This window comes from Melopsittacus undulatus, chromosome 6 (genome assembly GCF_012275295.1).
Source record: "Melopsittacus undulatus isolate bMelUnd1 chromosome 6, bMelUnd1.mat.Z, whole genome shotgun sequence".
Classification (NCBI taxonomy): domain Eukaryota; kingdom Metazoa; phylum Chordata; class Aves; order Psittaciformes; family Psittaculidae; genus Melopsittacus; species Melopsittacus undulatus.
The window spans coordinates 37,237,901-37,256,323 of NC_047532.1; the positions used below are offsets into that span (position 1 = coordinate 37,237,901).

An 18,423-nucleotide genomic window follows, 5' to 3' on the forward strand; every position below is an offset into this window, starting at 1 on the left:
GAGGAAGCACGTATGGCAGAAGCAACCACAACTGGGTGCTGCAATGGTGCCAGTGCCCCCCACCTGCCCCAGGACCATGCCCTGGGTGTGCTTTGGCCATACTCCCTCTGCACATATGAATTGCAAATGTTGCGTTCAGCTCTGCCTCTGCTCTGCCCAGCCCAGCAGCACAGAGTGCTTCTAAAAACCACTCTGCAAACAGATAGCATGAGCAGGAGGAGCTATACAGTGGTGGTTTGACATTCACTCCAAATTGAGTATTCAAAGATAAAAGCCCAAGAATTAAGGCTATTTTTTTTTCCCCAGAAGGACTCAAGTTGGGCACATACATCCCCAAAAACAATCACCTCTGCTTTACCAAACATTTGAGGTTTCCAACATATTGTGTTGACATTCTTATTTATTATTTGTGTTCGCAGGAGACCAGCTGGAGGCACCACAATGGAAGAAATCCCATACACACATAGGGTGAAACTGCAATAGTGTGGCATGCAGGAATAGCACAGTACCATGGCCCACAGCCCAGTGTGTGGGTAGCTCAGGTTTGCAGAAGCAAGGCTGTATGCTGGGAGGCATCTGGTGTAGCAGTACGAGACTCTCAGCAGTCTTCTGCAGCCGCCAGAGCAGTGGGCTGCCCCAGGCTGTATGGAGCAAGCCTGGAGGAGCTGGGGAGCAGGCAGCTCTGGCCCTACCTGCCTCCTCAGCAAAAGCTGACACCTGCAAAGCGCCTCTTGGCCGCACTGCAGGACGGGCAATGACTGAGGCCACGCACACCATCTCTGCTGCCTCATACAGCCATACCTCCCACTTGTGGCCTGGATATCAGAGGCAGAATGAGCAAGAAAAGAAGTACATGGCCCTCTTCACATAGTGTATACAGCGATAAAGGGCTAACCCAGAGACTCAAACGGAAAGGCAACACAGACTGCAAATTAGATGGAATTATGCGGGATTATTTACTTTTTTTGCTATTCTCCATTTCATAACCCATATATAATTTGTACAATGTTACACCTAATCTTACCTAAGTAATGCACCTCTGAAATAATTCATGGCCCATGGAAATAAAAAGTTTTCCAGAATTTACAAGATATTAACACCAATAACAATCATGCTTAGCACTAGATAAACGTCTAATTCAGAAGTGCCTTGGCTTCAGGGGGTTTTTGTCAGAGTTAACAGAAACAATTCTAGTCATGCAGCTGCTAATCTACACATTCCCAAAACAAAATACTAGTAGTGATGTATCACCCACATAGTTAGGATGTTGGTATTGGTAATTAGGGCTAGAAAAGCAAAGCGCCAACAAGCTCTCTTTATGAGTTCTCCTTCACTTCTTAAAGAGTAAAATGTTAGTATGTAATAGAAGTTTCTATACATAACTATAAAAAAAAAGCTACAATATTTTGTTAAACCGTACATGTGTACACAAACCAGCTCCAGGTATGTTTATTTTTCTAGAGATTTCCTCCAGGGTGCTGGCGCATACCAACTACAAAATGAGTTTGCGGAGAACACTTTCCTTTTCACAAATAACACAGAACATAACCGATGCAGTCAGTGCTTGTAGGCAGCAAACTCCCAGTGATTTCATCCCCCACGCTCACCCTTGCATTGCTGCACGTTACAGCAATCTGTTCTTGGAGGGGAAGTGGTAGTTAGCAAGAGCAGCTTTCCCCGTTTCTTCCCCTCTGCGAGTCAGTACGTCTCTCCCCAGTGCAAACCTGAAAGGCTGGAATTGAGCAAGCTGCACGCCCCCTTCTCCTCTCAGCCAAAACCAACAGTCAGAAGTGCTCTTATTACAACACTGGCACTAGCACTGCTCATTCATTCAAGCCGAGGCGCTTGGAGCATTTGCTAGAGGCTCACTGCATCTCACTCGCAGTCTTGTCTCTGTTGAAGTCTGACTTGGACTCGAGCTCCAGACAGCACAGCTATTTTCAGGAAGCAGCTAGAGAATGCTGCCCCAAGAAATACTTTCTCTGCTTACGCTGTTCTGTGTTTTCAGGGCTTCTGTTTCTGTTCTGGATGAAGATGATGATTATGATCTCATGTATGTGAACCTGGATAATGAAATTGAAGGTCCAGTTCTTGGTACTGAGGAAAGTAAGTAGATTTAAACTAAATTTGTGTTAAGTGCAGAACTGCATTATTTGTTGCCTAGCTCTTGTAGCAGTTATTGTTACAAACATTATTTTTTTCCCCAGAGGAAGAAGCATCTGCTTGTACCAGTAGTTTGGTATGGTCAGCAAATGCTAAAGCACTTGGACGGTGTGTCTTCAAATTTTCTTTATACTCTTTATTTTTTAGGTTGTCTGAAAAAGACTGCTGATGATTCTTAGTTTTAGAATTGCTATAATATATGCTCCTTTACTTTTCTGTTTTGATGTAGAGGGAAACACACTGACAGTCTGGAGCACATAAGCCTTGCATGAAGCCAGATTTTGTCAAATACTCCTGTTTAAAAATGTAAGTACAAAGGAATAGCAACATCTGTGTCTCCCATTCCAGCTGTTTCATGTGATTGCCAGCGAGAGCACACCAAGTGGGACAAGCTTTTCATCATGCTTGAGAACTCGCAGATGAAAGAGAACATGATGCTGCAGGTGATCGATGAGATCCTGAAGGTGGACCTGCAGACCCTGAAAACAGAGCTGAGCCAGCTCACCACCAACTTCGCTGGCACCTTGGCCGCTGCAGTTGAGAAAGTCACCTCCCACATTGTGTCACAGGTAGAGCAGGTACTTGTGAGCAACAGTGATACAGCTGGAGAAGCCAAGAGGCTTCATGAGTTTGAGCAAGGAAAGCTTCTCGAGCACATTCTGTTGCTCAGTCACAATGTGTCCAGCAGGCTCAGCCGGCTGGAGAGCTCTTGGCTGAGGAGGTGTGAGCCAGAGGCTCAAGAAACAGCTTTTCATCAGGATAAATTCAGTCCTACCAGAGGAGACAATCCCATTTTGAACTCCCTGTGGAAAGAGCTACAGCAAACCAGAAGTGAACTGAAAGCATCACAGAAATGGGCAGCTCAGCACTTACTGCCAGGAGGTAAGTCCACATGTGCTATGGTTTACCAGGGAGCTCTCTTTCATGGCCCAGTTGGAACGTATATCCTATAAACACCCTTCTTACATATCTTCCTCTGCATATGACTCCAAAGCAATCTTACGAACAGCACAGCAGCTTTGGGCAGTCTGCACACATATGGAGAAAACCTATTACCTGTTCTTTAAAAAGAGGTGCTGAGATTTTCAAATGTAGGTTTAATCAAGGAAGGCTCCCACATCTCGCAGGCTGTTCCAGATCAAAATGGTTGCCAGAGAGTGAGAAATGTATTTTAAACATACATATTACATTCTTTCACCTTTTACCTTCCCAGCTGGTAACTCCTTCGTATATGCAGTAGTAACTGAGCTCTCATGTTCTTTTCATGCATGTACTCACTCCTTCCTCTTCCTAAACTAAACATTACCTCCTCACCAATTCCAAATGCCCAAGAGCAGAGTGAGATCTGAGGACATGCTGTTGATGTCAACCAGCTAAGCACGCTTCCCGCAGCAGGGAGGGCACATTTGCTGCATGTAATTGTCAGGACAGAACATTTCTTCAAGCATGGAAGAATTAGTTACACTGTAGTATTGTTGGGTTTTTGTTTCCCCTTCCAAAATGTTTGCATTAGTCAGCAGGCTAGGCGGCCATAGAAAGACGAGCTCATATTTGAAATTTCATGTCAATTTTTCTGTGCAGTGTAACATTACACCCAAAAAGCAGCTACAGCAACTTGGGTATGACAGAGCAGCCCCCATCTGTTCAAAATGTGAGTGCAAAATTGCTACATGCCCAATATAATCATATTGATCATAACTCTACCTGTCAGACAGCTCTCACTCTGATAAATTTTAACATGACTGTATTTTCCACAAATGTAAGTTACTGCAGCTTAAAAACCCCACGGAAATTCACACTCGCAGAATCCCACATTGTGTGTGTAAATAGGAAATTGGTGGGAAGTTACACTAACTTCACCACCAACCCTTAGCAGCACCACCAGTGTGAGCTCCTACATATGTGAGCAAGGAGGACTGCTTCTTGTAACTGCTAAAGCAAAGGCAACAACTTACACAAGCCACTTACAATATATACTCAACATAACATTGGTTTACGTCAAAGTATTTAACAGTCTAATATGAATCTATATATTCATGTAGGGCATGAAATTATCTTTATAAGTAAATTACTTTTACTGCTTTATTTGTCATAACACTTCAGTAATGTTTGCATTACAGCAATACTGGGGGGCAGGTCTTACAACATATTCCTTTCCTCCCCAAACATATCTTGCCTTCCAGAAAGCATGATCTCATTCTATATCTCTCTCCTGTAACACGGCCAGCCTCACAAACAGTTACTCAGTGTTAGGTGAGAGTAACAAATTTGATCAGCATTAACAGTCTCAGTCTCATCAGCGGAAATTCATATTATTTCCATTGGTTTCCACATGGTTTTATGTAAAATGTTCATAGTTTTTAGTTTAAAAGATATATTTTAAGTACTTCCAGAGTGTCTTCCTGGAATTTTTCTTTTTTTTTTTCAAGTGATTTTTTAGCAACTGACTTTAATTTATCACATCCTGAATTACTGCCAGCCATACTCTTGAGAGATTTTCTAATCACACTTTTTGTTCTTCAGTGAGACTGGTTTTAATTTTACTTCGGCCTTGATAATAAAGCCTGAAAGCTTGTTAATTAAAATATTTTTCACAATAGTGTTCTTAAGTAGCATTTTAAGGAGTATCCAACAGTTGCTCACTGACCATGACCCTCCTCAAAAAAGCCAATGAAGAAACATAAAATCTGCTCAAAATTTAAAGGAAGCAGTCTGCAAAATAACACAGCAGCACAATCCTGGAGGACACAGAGTCCTTCATTCACTGAAGGAGAAATTTCCACACTCATTTTAGATGTTTTAGATCTTCTAGCTTATTTAAACAAGAAACAGACCAGCCTAATTGTAGCAGGGGGCTGCTTTCCACCCCCACCCCATCACCTAGACCATGAAGCATATATAGACTATACAGCTAAAGAATAGTACACAGAATACTAAAAATTGCTTGGGTTTAGTGACCATTAGTTACTTTTCTAAGTTTAATTCGTTTCTCTTAGTGCTTTTAACTGATTTCTGTTATCAACATATCGATTAGTCGGAGATGAGAGCTGAACTGTTTTAAGAATATCAGTCATTTCCTACATTTCCTGTGTGTAACCAGTGCATACAAAAGTCACCAACCAATAGCCCTAAAGGCAGAGTCAGGAATGGGAGTCATTATAATAAGCACACATCTCAGCATGCTCCTGCTGATGTTCTCTGTGCCTGCTCTTCAGTAGCCCATGTCCTCTTTTCCTCTGCTGCCCAGTTATCCATGGGACATCCACAGGATACAGCTGTGGATGCTGCTTGAGCCACAACTACCCAGTGCTCCATTTCTCAAATCTGCCCTACTTCTCCAGCTGCATCAGCAGTTTCACGCTGCTGTCCCAAGAATAGGGACAGCTGTTTGGTAGGCCACTGAACCCATCCTCACACCACAATGCTGTTTTTATCACTCTGTACTGAAAAATAACAGAGGCTAAACAAAGACCTAAATGAAACAGAGAGACCTTATCAAACATAATTACCCAACATAAAGTGCTAATTTCTCTAGGTGATCCAGCAAAAGAGCAGCTCTCCTAAGAGATATGTTAGAGCAGAAGGCACCTGCCTCACATAGATCCTCAGGGTATCACAACTTCCCCAGGCAAGCATCAGGGCAGACAGGCAGCATTAAACATAAATAACACTTTGCACAGCCTATATAAAAGATGCTACTGTTGCAATGAAGGAAGAGCTAAGCCTTGTTTCTGCAGCCTGATTAGCCCCTAGACCTGTTGCTGTAGTGTTAGATATGACAACTTCTTCAAAGCATCCTTTAGGATCCCTACATGCTGCTGGATAAGCTGAACTCTCAGCTCCCTTTTAAAAGCCCAGAAGTGAGCATGTCAAAGGTCTTAACTGTATGTGTACAAATAGACTAGTTTCTATTTACCTAACAATCTTTCTAACTTTTGCAGGATGCGAAACAGCAGTTCTATTCCCCATGCGTTCAAAAAAAATATTTGGAAGCGTTCATCCAACTGCTGGAATGACCCTTCACTCCTTTACTGCTTGTATATGGATCAAGGTGACTGAGGCTTTGAGCAAAACTATCGTCTTCTCATATGGAACCAAGTTAAATCCATATGAAATCCAACTTTATCTCAGCCAGGAATCTGCAGTGCTTGTTGTTGGTGGTGACCAGCACAAGGTAGTTGTCAAAAACGTAGCTGTTCCTGGGAAATGGATCCACCTCTGTGGCACCTGGAGCTCAGAGAATGGATCTGCATCTCTCTGGCTGAACGGAGAGCTTACAGCCACCGCCTTGGACATTGCCAATGCTCATACTGTTCCAAATGGAGGGATTTTGCAGATCGGTCAAGAAAAGAATGGCTGCTGTGTTGGAGGTGGATTTGATGAAGCTTTAGCTTTCTCTGGAAAATTAACTGGCTTTAACATGTGGGACAGAGTGCTCAGTGCAAAAGAGATAGCAGCACAGAGCGGAGAAGATGCATGCAGTATGAGGGGCAACATTATCGGGTGGGGAGTCACAGAAGTTTTGCTATATGGAGGAGCCCAATACATTTCTTAAACTCTGACAATGCAGTTTCTGAAGCAGAGAGCGTATTTCATGAAGACCTGAACACCAATCCATGCAAGTAAACATGTAGGAGCCCACACTGCTCCAATTCCCAAGGAAGATTAGCATTGCAAGTTTACAAAAGGAGGTACTGTAGAGACAGGATTTTATCTCTGCCTGCTGCTTTGGTAAAACACTATAAAAAACAATACATCAGGGCATGACATTTGAAAAAGCTGTTCCTGAGGTTAGATGATTGCTGTCTCTCTAGCATGGTGTTTTCTGATGTATAAAAGCAAGTGCCACTGTGGATATTTCGGAGCTGAATGGTGCCCCTGGCATACCTGCCAAGGCAAACCTATCCAGCTGACCAGTATCTACAGAAGGATGCACTCCTTCCAAGCTCCTCCAGTCACTGGGGTTTATAGTACTAATGTGAATTGTACAGAGGAACCACATAAACCAAGAAATGTGTTTATTAATCATTGTTAGCAATTTATAGACTGTAAAAAAACTAGCTAATTGTTTAAAACAATATTTATGCCACAGGTTGACCTAACATATAAGAGTGATATTCCCCACCTTAATCTGATGTCACATTTGGAGAAAATGCAGCTGTATTATATTGTAAATTGACTTTTTAATAATTTTATTGAAATTATTTTTGTAAAGTTGTTCTGTAAATAAAGGTACTTTACTATACTAAAACTTTCCATGGTTCTTATAAACTCAAACTCTGAAACTAAGTAAGCACAAATTGGGAATTTTTCCATATTTTGTACCATGCAGTTTTAGCTGCCAATAGAAACATAAACATCTCATACAAAGGGAAAGACCTTCAGAGGACTGAAATCCAAGCATTAGCCAGAGACAGCTTTAAAGACCCTTCATGATAACAATCCCTCTTGTAAATGCTGCCACGTGCAAGGATCTGCTGCTCTAGTTCTCCCATGTGGGCATGGTCACTTGTACAGAAGAGATGCTTTGACATACTGGCATGTGTGCATTGGATGCTGAAGGAAGGATTGCTTTTGACCAAATTAAAAAAGTCGGTCAATACCCTTCGCATAATGCTGGCCATCTGAGAAGGACATACTCCGCTTTAAGACACACTTAGACATCCAAAGTAACCAACTTGTTTGGTGCTAACAGGAAGTTTGTACAAGGCTGACTGACGAATATTTGGTGGCAGCAGCTTTCTTCTCTCACATTCACAAGCTTATTCAAAATCCAATAAAAACTGGATACAACTCCTAAGAAGCAGATGCTGAGAGCCAAGATTTTGGTGGTGATTTGTGTGTAGAGAATAGAGCAGAAGTAGAAATGATGAACAGTTGCTCACTGTATATGTTATAATTTATGACAAGAATGATTATTCACTACCTGTTGAAGCCTCTGAACAATTTATTGTTGAGAATGTCTTATTCAAAGCAATTCTCATTCCCACTGGAAGCAGCATACCCTTCTGCTGTATTCACATGTTTCTGTGTCTTTATCATTCTCTACAGATGTTCTAAGAATGCACTTTGAAAAGTTTCTTGACATGCTGCTTCTATGCTTATTCCCATACATGATACAGCTACCAGATCTTTCCTCTACAATACAAAAGTAGTAAGAAAAAGCTATGACAAGGTAATTTCCACTTTACTATGCCATTCAAGGGGGCTGTGCTTCATACCTAAAGTTGTATGACCTGCTCCAAAGTTTTGGCAACACTGTTTGCTTAAGGTAACTGCTTCAATTGATGGAATTTCTCCTATTACCCTGTAATAAAAAAATGTATCTAAATTATAAATGCTTAGTATGACAAAAAATCCCTAAGTCATAGCTGTAGACAACCTTAACTACAGAACAATGAAAGATTACCTTTGTTCATCTCATTTCAGCCAGAAAACAAATCTCCAGAGCTACAAAAGACACTTGATGTCCCAACATTGTGTAAGTATAAAAAGACTTCCAAATCCTCTTTCCATACAGTGTCCTCTAGTAAATGAAAACAAATGCCCGTGAAATGAAACAGAAAAAGCAAAATCCTCAAAAAGATTACCGGAAGTCCTTCCTGATTACTTTTCTTACTGTACTTCATACCTGAAATGGTCTTTCCTGTCTCTGTTCTGCTTTGGCAAATGACCAAATGCAAAGCCAGTCCTCTCGTTCTCACTGGCTCAGCTGGAAAACTCTCTTCATCCCAACTGTTTTGCTATTCCTTTATCACCATTGTGCATTAGCAAACTTTCACACAGTCTACCCCTTCCTGCACAGCACACAATTCATCTCCATCAGCATGTTTCTCTCTTTCTTTCCCAGATTAACTGTATTTTAATTTGTCAGCAGTTACTTTGCCTGTTTGGGAAACCCTGGGCAAATAGTATTTTGAGGGAGTTTGGGCTCCAAATATGAAAAAGCCACTGCACCCCCGCTCTTTCATCACTGCAAACATAGAAATGAAGGAGCAAATACAAGACGTGCATGCCTGGGATATGCTGCTGAGCCCGGTTTTGCTCTCTAAGGCTCTCTGAATGCAACATCCACATTCCTTGCCTAAACTCCTCTGGAAGGCTGAGCAGCAGTGAAAGTCTCAGATTACAGGGTAGGACTGCTGCTTTCCACTGGAATTGGGAATAAATCTGCCTGATCCCTTTTGCTGATGGAAGGTGTCAGCACAGGGCCTGTCAGCATCGAGAGTGTGGTACAGATGCTTGCATGTTTAGAAGCTGAATTCACACTAACCGCAACAGAGTAGGTAAACACTTTTTCTAAAGAGCTCTTTTCTAGCTAATAAGATAAGAAAGTAATTATGCAGCCAGACAGTTGCCCCAGGTAATCAAAAAGATCCAGTTAGCTCTCAAACACTCCCAGGCAACGGGCCAAAGTTTACTATCAGTCTCACTGGTGCCATTAGGCTGAGCCATGTGTGTGCAGCACCAGAACAAGACTCTTTGTCTCCATGCTGCTTTCTAAATTCAGCTTTAGCAGCTTTATCCTCTTGCTTTTCTTCTCCCTTCAGCAAACACTCAGTGTTTAAGCACAGCTCTTAGCCTGCTGCAAATCAAACTTTTCATGCCTGAAGTACAAATTATGTACAGTGCAATTAAGCCACTACGCAAAACAAAGCACTGTGACCATTTCAAGCGCCCTCTTCTAGTCTGGAATTTCCAAACCTGATGTCCACAGCAACACCTGCTGGTAGAATAACATTAATACACAAAACCGAGCAGTCACAGTCATGATAAAACCTTCAGTTGTGGGTAGGTTTTACTTTCCCAAACCTATGACTATATAAAAAAACCTTTTACCCTATTGATGAGTTACAAGTGGTAATGCACAATGTTAACACGTAAATGCTAACATCACGAGTCTTAAGAGTTATCCAAGTGGCTTTGAAAATTGTTAGCAATATTCTGTTGTTGGATCCTACCTAATTAGTACTATCACATAGCTCATACATAATCTGTCATATTCATCACACATTTGTCCTTAAACAAAGCAGACAGAAATATGAAAACTCTTGCCATAATGTCATAAGGACAAAATTACTTTCTAGCTTAGCTGTCCTTCCATAATACACCCAATTATGTTTTTTTTTTAATAAATACAGAATGCACACATTTAATTTGAGTGCTTAACATGTTCATAACAATGTTCTTGAAATAAAGAAAGAGCTATTACCTGTACTTGAAGAAAAACAGTGATTTTACTATCACAGTAGTACTGTATTGTAACAAATATCATGAACTTTACTACTTCAACTAAATTGGACTTCCTTTGTAGAGGTATGAATATTTGTGGCTTTTGAAACCACAGAAGTAAAACATACAGAGTTTAGCAACAATATTCTGTGTAAAGCTAATAATGTAGGCAAAATTAAAGAACCACTACAGTCCTTTTATATCTTACATCTGACTGTTTTGCCACAGAACTGGATCATTTCATCCCCATTTATATTTTGGAGTATTGCCAATGACACCAAAACAAAGGATAAGAGCCTGGTAACTAGTGTCTCACATCATGGTTTATAATTTGTTGTCCATTAGTATAGTATACTACAGAAGTACAGATGTGTTTTCTGCCCTGTGGGTCATTCAATCTATAATGAAACTTCCATATTCAACAAGGTTCAGTAAATTCACATATTCTTGAAAGGTCTCCTTTGATATAGTCTGGTTGTAGATTGTCTTAGATGTTTACAGATATGTCCATATGTCTGCTTTATACATACATGCTTCATAGATGTTTTTATATGTAGCATGTTAAATTGTACATATGCCTAACTAAGCTACTGGTGGGCATGCTGCAGGACTAAAACTAAAAATCTCAGTGTGTTCATACCTTGAAGGACACTGTTGACAATGGTGTCTGTGTGATCAGCCAGAAGATCTGCTTTAGCGATTGCAGCTAAGGACAGATAACTTGACATATTTCTGCACAATTCCTTATTGCCCCTCTGAAGAAATTTCACTGCCACCGGAACAGCTAAGGCCATTACTGGAGGTTGGTTGTAATTCTGTAAAAACATGGAAAAGCACTGAAAAATAAGGAGCTGTAAAAATTATTAAATTAAAGTTTCATGCTGAACAGAGTAGGAAAACAAAAATCAAAACAACAGGGAAAACAAAAAAAAAAGTCAAGAAAGGTTATGTTTTGGTAACACTACTGAGGGCACTGCAAGTAAAGGAATTTAAAACTACTGCACCAGGAAATGCTAATGACGCACCTATTTTTGACTTCTGCAAGAGAAGGAGAAAATATGAAGTGTACTACTTCAATGTTAATTGCTGTAGCATTTCTAAGAAGACATTTTGTGCTTGGTGCTTTCAGAGAAGACAGTAGAAGCTTTATTCATCATCCACACAGAGTAGGCAATTTTCACCCCAAAGCATAGCAAACACCTTGTAACAATCACTCATACTGGTGACTGGTAAATATTGCTCCCTGCAGTAGGAGAGGCATTGCTGCCTTTTGTTCCTGTGTTGCAGCATTCTGCCCCATGTCCATGTCCAGCCTGAAGTGCAGGCTCAAGGCTCAGGGGAACAATTTCAAGCATGGGTAAATCTTCCTCAATGGAAGTCACATCTTACCTTATCTAAACTGAAGTGTGCTACTACACTTGAGTTTTGGCCTATCTTTATGCTGACAGAGAGTACATGAAGAAAAGACCCCTCTGCCCAGAACAGGATTTCTTGATAAGCCGCTGGACTAAATCAAAGGCAAACTGGTCAAACAGGGAAAAAGAATATGCATGGGTAAGTGTACTTAGAGAATTGCTCGCAGGGTAACAGCTTTAGCATTGATCATCCCCTTTCCTGTAATAATTAGGACTTTTTTAAACTCCAGCCAATTTCTCTGAACAGCAGGGTAAACGAAGATTTTTCAGGACTACTAACTTCTGTTGTCAAAATTGGCACCAAGCTTCAGCAATCTCAGGCATATCTGCACATACACTTGAGGTTTGACTTTAAGGTTGTAAAAGGTTTTCTACAACTATTTGTATACATGAAATTGTGTGCACAGATTATACACATCTATTACCCATTAAGTTCGCATACATGACTGCCCTTGAAACTAGCAGGTTATGTTTATGTGTAACTGAGGACCTATATTCTCTCTGGAGCCTCCTTAATCAATGCTTTTCTCTGCTCTTTGCTCAGATTTGGACATCTCTTTGAAAGCGGAGTACATCACTGTTTTTGAAAATAATCCTACAATATGATTCTATTTAATTAACATCTGAAACCACAGGCAGCCACTGGAATCCAGATGTTTCAGAAAGCAAGTAAACAGTGCAAAGAAAGGCAGCACAGACTGAACACATGCTCATTCTGGATCAGTGCTGAATAAATAAATTTGGACCTGAGAAAAAACAAATCTGTCATTCCGTATACGATGCTACATTGCCTCCTAGGCCAGTTCTGCCTCCATCAGCAGTTACTGCCTTTGCCATCAGCTTCACAGAGAGCAGGACTCACCCTAATTAAGGCTGCATTATGCCACTCAACTAGTACAAAAGAGCCAAGTTAAGTGGCTATGATGGTTTTTCCTTGCAAGGTAGACCTGCCAAGCAATGGAATGCTGCACCTGGTCTGGGACAGTCCTTTTCTGCTGGCCCCTGAGGAAGAAAGGGCTGCAACAACACATAGGTGTCAAGACAGCTCGTCATGGCAACTGCTATATGATCAAGAGCCACATTTTTAATTAGAAAAGGCCTCAAAATGAATAGAGCTTTATACAGCAGCATGCTTAAATCCACATAATGCCTCATTATACTTGGCTGAGAGGCACTATTGAATAAAGCCAAATTCTGCCTCCAAGTTATACTTTAGGACTCCATGCAAAAAGAGTAAGAAGATAAGGTTTGAGCTTCTGACTAAGGTTTAAAAGATCTAAGAAAATTCCAAAGAACAGTTTATTATTTTTTTCCCACAATAAAGATAAAATACTTAGTTAAGAACATGTTTGAATTCAGATGGAAGGAAAAAGGTTTCATTTGCTCTATTATAAATATCAGGGCATGAATGCATACTTATGAAAATGGGAAGGTGACAATGAAAAACAGATTTCAATAATATGATATAGTGATGTTTGAAAACCTAGGGGACCTCCCTGCTGGTAATATCAACAGAAATATGCTGTGAGATTCAACCCAGCTGTCAGATGTTCATTACTACTTCAGTTACTCCTCACATACTGTATGAAAACTCATTTTATGCCTTTTTTTTTTTCTTATGCAAAGGAACTCACTGATAATAGCTCTGTTTCAGGGAGCAGTAAATATACTTCTAGAAGTTGCTCATTTCACTTCAATGAACCCCTTTCTCAAAGCAATCTGCAACAGAGTGCAATCCCCCCAAAAATCTGGATATGAGCGATCTTGATTTAGGCACATAGTTGCCAACAGCAAAAACTGAAAGCTTAGACAAGCCATGGCATACTTTAGAAAACATATTTCATAAGAATGCTAAAGTACTGCAAAGACAACATTTGTGCAGTGTGTACATCTGTGCAGATGTACAGTGTCTCGTCTGGAAAGCTTAAGCTGTGCAGCTACTGGTATCCAAAACCAGTTACTGTCTCACCTCCAGGGACACAAGACAGAAGGGGACATAGCCAATGCCTCCAGGAATGTGTTGCCTATTGGAAAGTGTGGTACCTGCCAAAACCAGTCACTCACTGGGCAAGCCCTGGTATGCAGATAACATTCACAGGATGTGCTTCTGCACCCTGTGCTGGAGTGCAGCTTATGGTTTATGTCTTGGGGATGCCAGTGTGGTACAGAAGAAATCTTGCTAAGCCTCATCCACAGTCTTGACTGAATGTCTGGCTAGAATAAATCTCTATGCTTCCCAGAATAAAATGAACAGAAACCTAGGCTTCAGAAAAGCAGTTTTTTTCCATATTTTAATATACTATAATACACTTTTTTGTGCCTCTTCAGAGTGACACGCTGGGATTAAACAGAACTGACCATCCAAACCCAAAATTTCATTGAAGCAAATTCAGTATTATGTTATTTTTTCTGAAACTCCTTGTTTCTTTTGGACTTCAAACACTTTCAGCCAAAGTAGATGAGGAATCTCAAGTTTATGGAACAATATGTCCTACAAGGAGCTAAACAAGAATCATACTGTTTCTCCATCTGCTGTGGAACTCATCCCCCCATGAACTGTACCCACAGCTGAATCTTTAGAAACGGCCCTGATTTTCACTTCCAGTTAGGTAACTGTACACATAGGTTTCCCTGTGGGTGTCTCCAGTGTGTTACATTCCTTACCCAACAGAGAAAGATGTTGCCTGCAGGCCCAGCTAAAAAAAAATAAAAGCCAAACCGCAAACAAAAGCAAAAACCCCCACCAAACTCACCCTGATTTAATATCAGGCTTCCACACACTCCCCTTTCAAATGTCTCTTCACCCTCAGCTTATTTCTTAGAAAGCCCTGGAATAGCCCATTCCTATCTCCAAAAGATCTTGTATTCAAGGAACAGAATACCTTTTTGATCATCTTATTGCCTCAAACATTTAATAAAATATTGTAAGAAATTATTCCAACACTCTTGGCCAGAGCATAACTTCTTTCTAGTCCTCTGTTTAGAGTAGTAAACATCGGAGTTTAGTTCAGAAATCAGTTTTCTGTGTTGTATCTGGACTCAGCTTTTACAATCAAAATATTGAGATCCTCCTTACTGATAATCTACTGACCTAAATTTCATGTCATTAAAATATCTTCAGCATTTTGCTGCTTTCCAGAACGATTGGAAAGAATAACCTCTTCCCTGATATTAAGTAGTTTCAAATGAATCTTTCTGTAGCCACAGAAAATAGTCATATGTCTCCCATTTTAATATTTACATGAACTGCAAATACTTAGAATTAGCAGAGAATTAACAAAATCTGGCACTAAATCTTCAGGACATTTCTAAAGATAAGGAAGGTGTCAAAATTTTTTATTCACTGCAATGGATGCCATATACATTGTAATAACATACATTAACATTTGAGATCATATTCTTGATTCTAAACAAATGCAACCATTCCTATGCTCCCTCAGAAACCATGAAGTACAGCCACATTTTAAAAGATAAAACTGAATAGCCAACAAATGCATTACACTCCCAGTTCAATCTTACCTGCAAGATACAGCTCATGATATCAGATGCAATTTTTGCATGTGGTGCATCCTCATCTTTCCCAGAAGGCTTCAAGTTGTGCTCTAGACACGACTCCCAGAGAGCCACAAGGGCTTTCCCATGCTTTTCTATGGATGCCGTCTCCCTTATGGCAGTGGTGATGCGAGTGATGCAGATTTCCACCACAGCCTGATCATTGTCATTGGTCTGGTAGTCCTGGTCCAAGTGAAAAGAGATTTGCCAATTAATGCCCACCCTTTCCAAGGACCCCAAAAAATTAACTTGAAGACAAACTTTTTCTGTCCACTGTCATTTTCTCACTTCCACCTTTAAAACAAATGGTTAGTGTGCTTAAACACAGAAATTATTCATCCTGTAGACAGTTTACTGGTTTAGGTCTTAGTCGTTGTTACTGTAGAGGTATTGCGTTGCCAAATGGTTTTTAGTAGTCTATCTTGATGTACGGTCTTCTTGAGCAAAGACTGTAGCTGCACACCTTAGAGCCACTCACACAGGCCTCTTCTCCCATACCATCTTAAAATTGAAACTGGAATGGCTATATCCACAATATATATAGTCAAATGCAGGGTCCCAGATATTTCATACCATGTTGAGTCCCTGATGTGAACAGACTTAGTTTCAATTAGTATCAGTGTAACATGAATAAAAGTCAATTAAATAGGCTTTATCACAAAATCCTGTAATCCCTTGTAATTACTGACACAGATGCCATGTGGGCATGAAATAGCAGCACTGTGCCGTAACTGGAAGACTCAGAATACTCAGTCACTGTCCCTCAGTCTAACTTAGGCTCTTCCACCCTAAAAAGGAGCAAAGAAGAAAGACAGACTGAAGCATTAAAACTCATTGGCTTTGCTAGATAAAGCACGTACATTTTTTAAGGGCTGGAACCAAGTTCAGCACTAGCTTGTACAAGCACAGCTCCAGAGCTAGGCCTGAGGCTTTGCACTGCACTGTGGTACAGCATATTTCAGACATAAGCCATGGTGTCTGGGTCTGTTTCAAAACAATTCCCTGCCTTTCTTCACAGATAGCTGTCTACAAACTCTGCATGGCATGCATGAAAAATCCATGCACCTACTAAAAAAAAGAAAACACACTTTTTCTTTTGTATAAGGTTACCTACTGATAAAGAGGTGAACAAGTTAACAGCTACTGGCCGGGATGACATAAGAGTGAACCCCTGGAGAGAATCCTGGTGCCTGGCTGTGTGTGGACATGGAGAGCAGAGCAGTGCTGCCCACGCTGCTGTGGGATTATTTCATTTGGGGAGAAATACATGCCAAAGCCAAACTGCAGGGATTGGGCAGCGCTGGAGCAGCTCCCCGATCTCTGGAGCCCTCTGGTGGGAATCGCCGCTCGAGGTAAGGGGATGGCTTTGAGGGATGCATCAGCTGCTTAGCACAGATCGGTGCGTTTGCAAAACCATTTTGTAGTGAATTCCTCCATTTTCTCTCAAAAACTACATTAGGTGGAATTTGTGTCAAGTTCCTGATAACCTGCAGCTGAGTGAGTTGAAGTACATCACAAACAGCAGAGGCAACAGCCAAAACAACTTGATTAATGTTCTGAAGCCTGCTGATGTAACTGTTGTCAAAGAAATTACTAGAGAAGAGCTAGCGAACAGTGGCTGTCCTGATGGATGAGTCAGTTTTTGTAACATCATTCAGAACACTTTCTGCTGCAAACAGAATACACAGTGTACATACAGTGGACCTGTAACCTCTTCAATGTGACTAAAATAGCTATTGAATAAAAATTATGATAAAGATGAACTTGAAATATCTTTCAAGGAAATCCAGCTAGTGGGAACTAGATTTGGTTACCACATTTTTAAATATTACACTTTGCTTGGCATTCTTTAGGTTTTTCTAGAAACTTAAATTGTGCATGTCCTCTTAGTATTTTATTTATATATCTATTCTCATGAAATATGATTGAGTGTTTCACTTACCGCAGATGAACTAATTATTCTTATTTGTTCAAGAGCTTCTGAGAGGCTTCCTTCAATTTCAGCATCTTCTAATGAGAAAAGATCCCCTGCACGTGAAAGGTCCTTTTGTGCCAAAACCAGCCCAAACAGATGATGCATGGCTGCATTCACTGTCACTCAGCTAGATCTCTGCATGCACCATGTGCATGAATGATTCAGATGAGGACAGAATGGAAACAATCCTGTGGACTAGCAATCAGTCTAATATGAAGAATAAATTTAGGGCATATTTCAAGACTTCTTTGGCCCCAGTCTAAAAGGAAAAAGAAAAAAAAAAGGTGTGAGGGGAAGAATTAACAAATGCATTGACTGCTGTATTTCAGATTAGCAAAGCCTTTTAAACAGTGTCTGTATGCAGCATACAGGATGCCCTGATCCAGGGACATCCTTAAGCACTTAACACAAACTGCAAATTGAAGGACCTTTTGTCCTCAAACACTAAATACCTTAAAATGAACTAAACAATACGTAACTTTTAATACATAAACCCAAATATTTTTCATTTTAATGCATATTACCTGAGCAGGATAGTGACTAGATGAACTGAACTGCCTTTCTGTGGTTTCTAGCTCCAGTAGCAGAGCTAGAGGGGGCAGGTGAAGCTGCTTCCTCTGTTTTCTGGGTTGTTGTGTCTTGACTCTAGAAATACATTAGCAAGATTGAGGAGATAATGACTTTTGTTAGAAAAAGTCAGTTTTGTTGCCAAAATGATCCCTGCAGTTTTTTCAACTCATGTAAAACAAACAGTTGGCTGAGCTGAAACTATGCACTTTTTGACTGGGGAATTTAGCAAAAGCCAGGCCAAGTGTAGCCAGGCTCTGCACCATGCACACACTTGTGAGAGAACAGTCTTCACTTGTGCCCATAAACTCTGGTGTTCAAAGCACCTGCAGAGGAGACATTTGCCTTAATTATATGAGAAGTTTGGGTTTTCCATATCTCAGAAGTGTTATTTGTTATTCCAAGCTTGCTAGGACTTGCCTCAGGCTGACGAGTTCCCTCTACTCATACACCTTTGAGGCAAGACTCTTCATGGTCAGCCACAGTGCTCATGAGAAAGAGATCAACAGCACAGGGTCC

The 18,423-nt window shown here is 40.6% G+C and overlaps 2 protein-coding genes across 3 annotated transcripts in view; one reads left to right on the plus strand and one right to left on the minus strand.

The window, feature by feature from the left end:
• VEPH1 (ventricular zone expressed PH domain containing 1) overlaps positions 1-17,442 on the minus strand; it is an 85,117-nt gene extending 67,675 nt beyond the window's left edge. For both annotated transcript variants that reach the window (XM_005141966.3, XM_005141965.3), the window contains exons 1-3: positions 17,305-17,442; positions 15,330-15,545; positions 11,036-11,210 (exon numbers count right to left, since the gene is read on the minus strand). In XM_005141966.3, coding sequence (XP_005142023.1) covers positions 11,036-11,210; positions 15,330-15,545; positions 17,305-17,442 — 529 coding nt within the window. The remainder of the gene's footprint in view (positions 1-11,035; positions 11,211-15,329; positions 15,546-17,304) is intronic.
• On the plus strand, positions 1,768-7,414 carry PTX3 (pentraxin 3). The gene is made up of 3 exons (XM_005141964.3): positions 1,768-2,106; positions 2,512-3,045; positions 6,105-7,414. The coding sequence occupies exons 1-3, from the start codon at positions 1,959-1,961 to the stop codon at positions 6,716-6,718; spliced, it is 1,296 nt and encodes a 431-aa protein (XP_005142021.1). The 5' UTR covers positions 1,768-1,958; the 3' UTR covers positions 6,719-7,414.
• Positions 17,443-18,423: the final 981 nt, after the last annotated feature.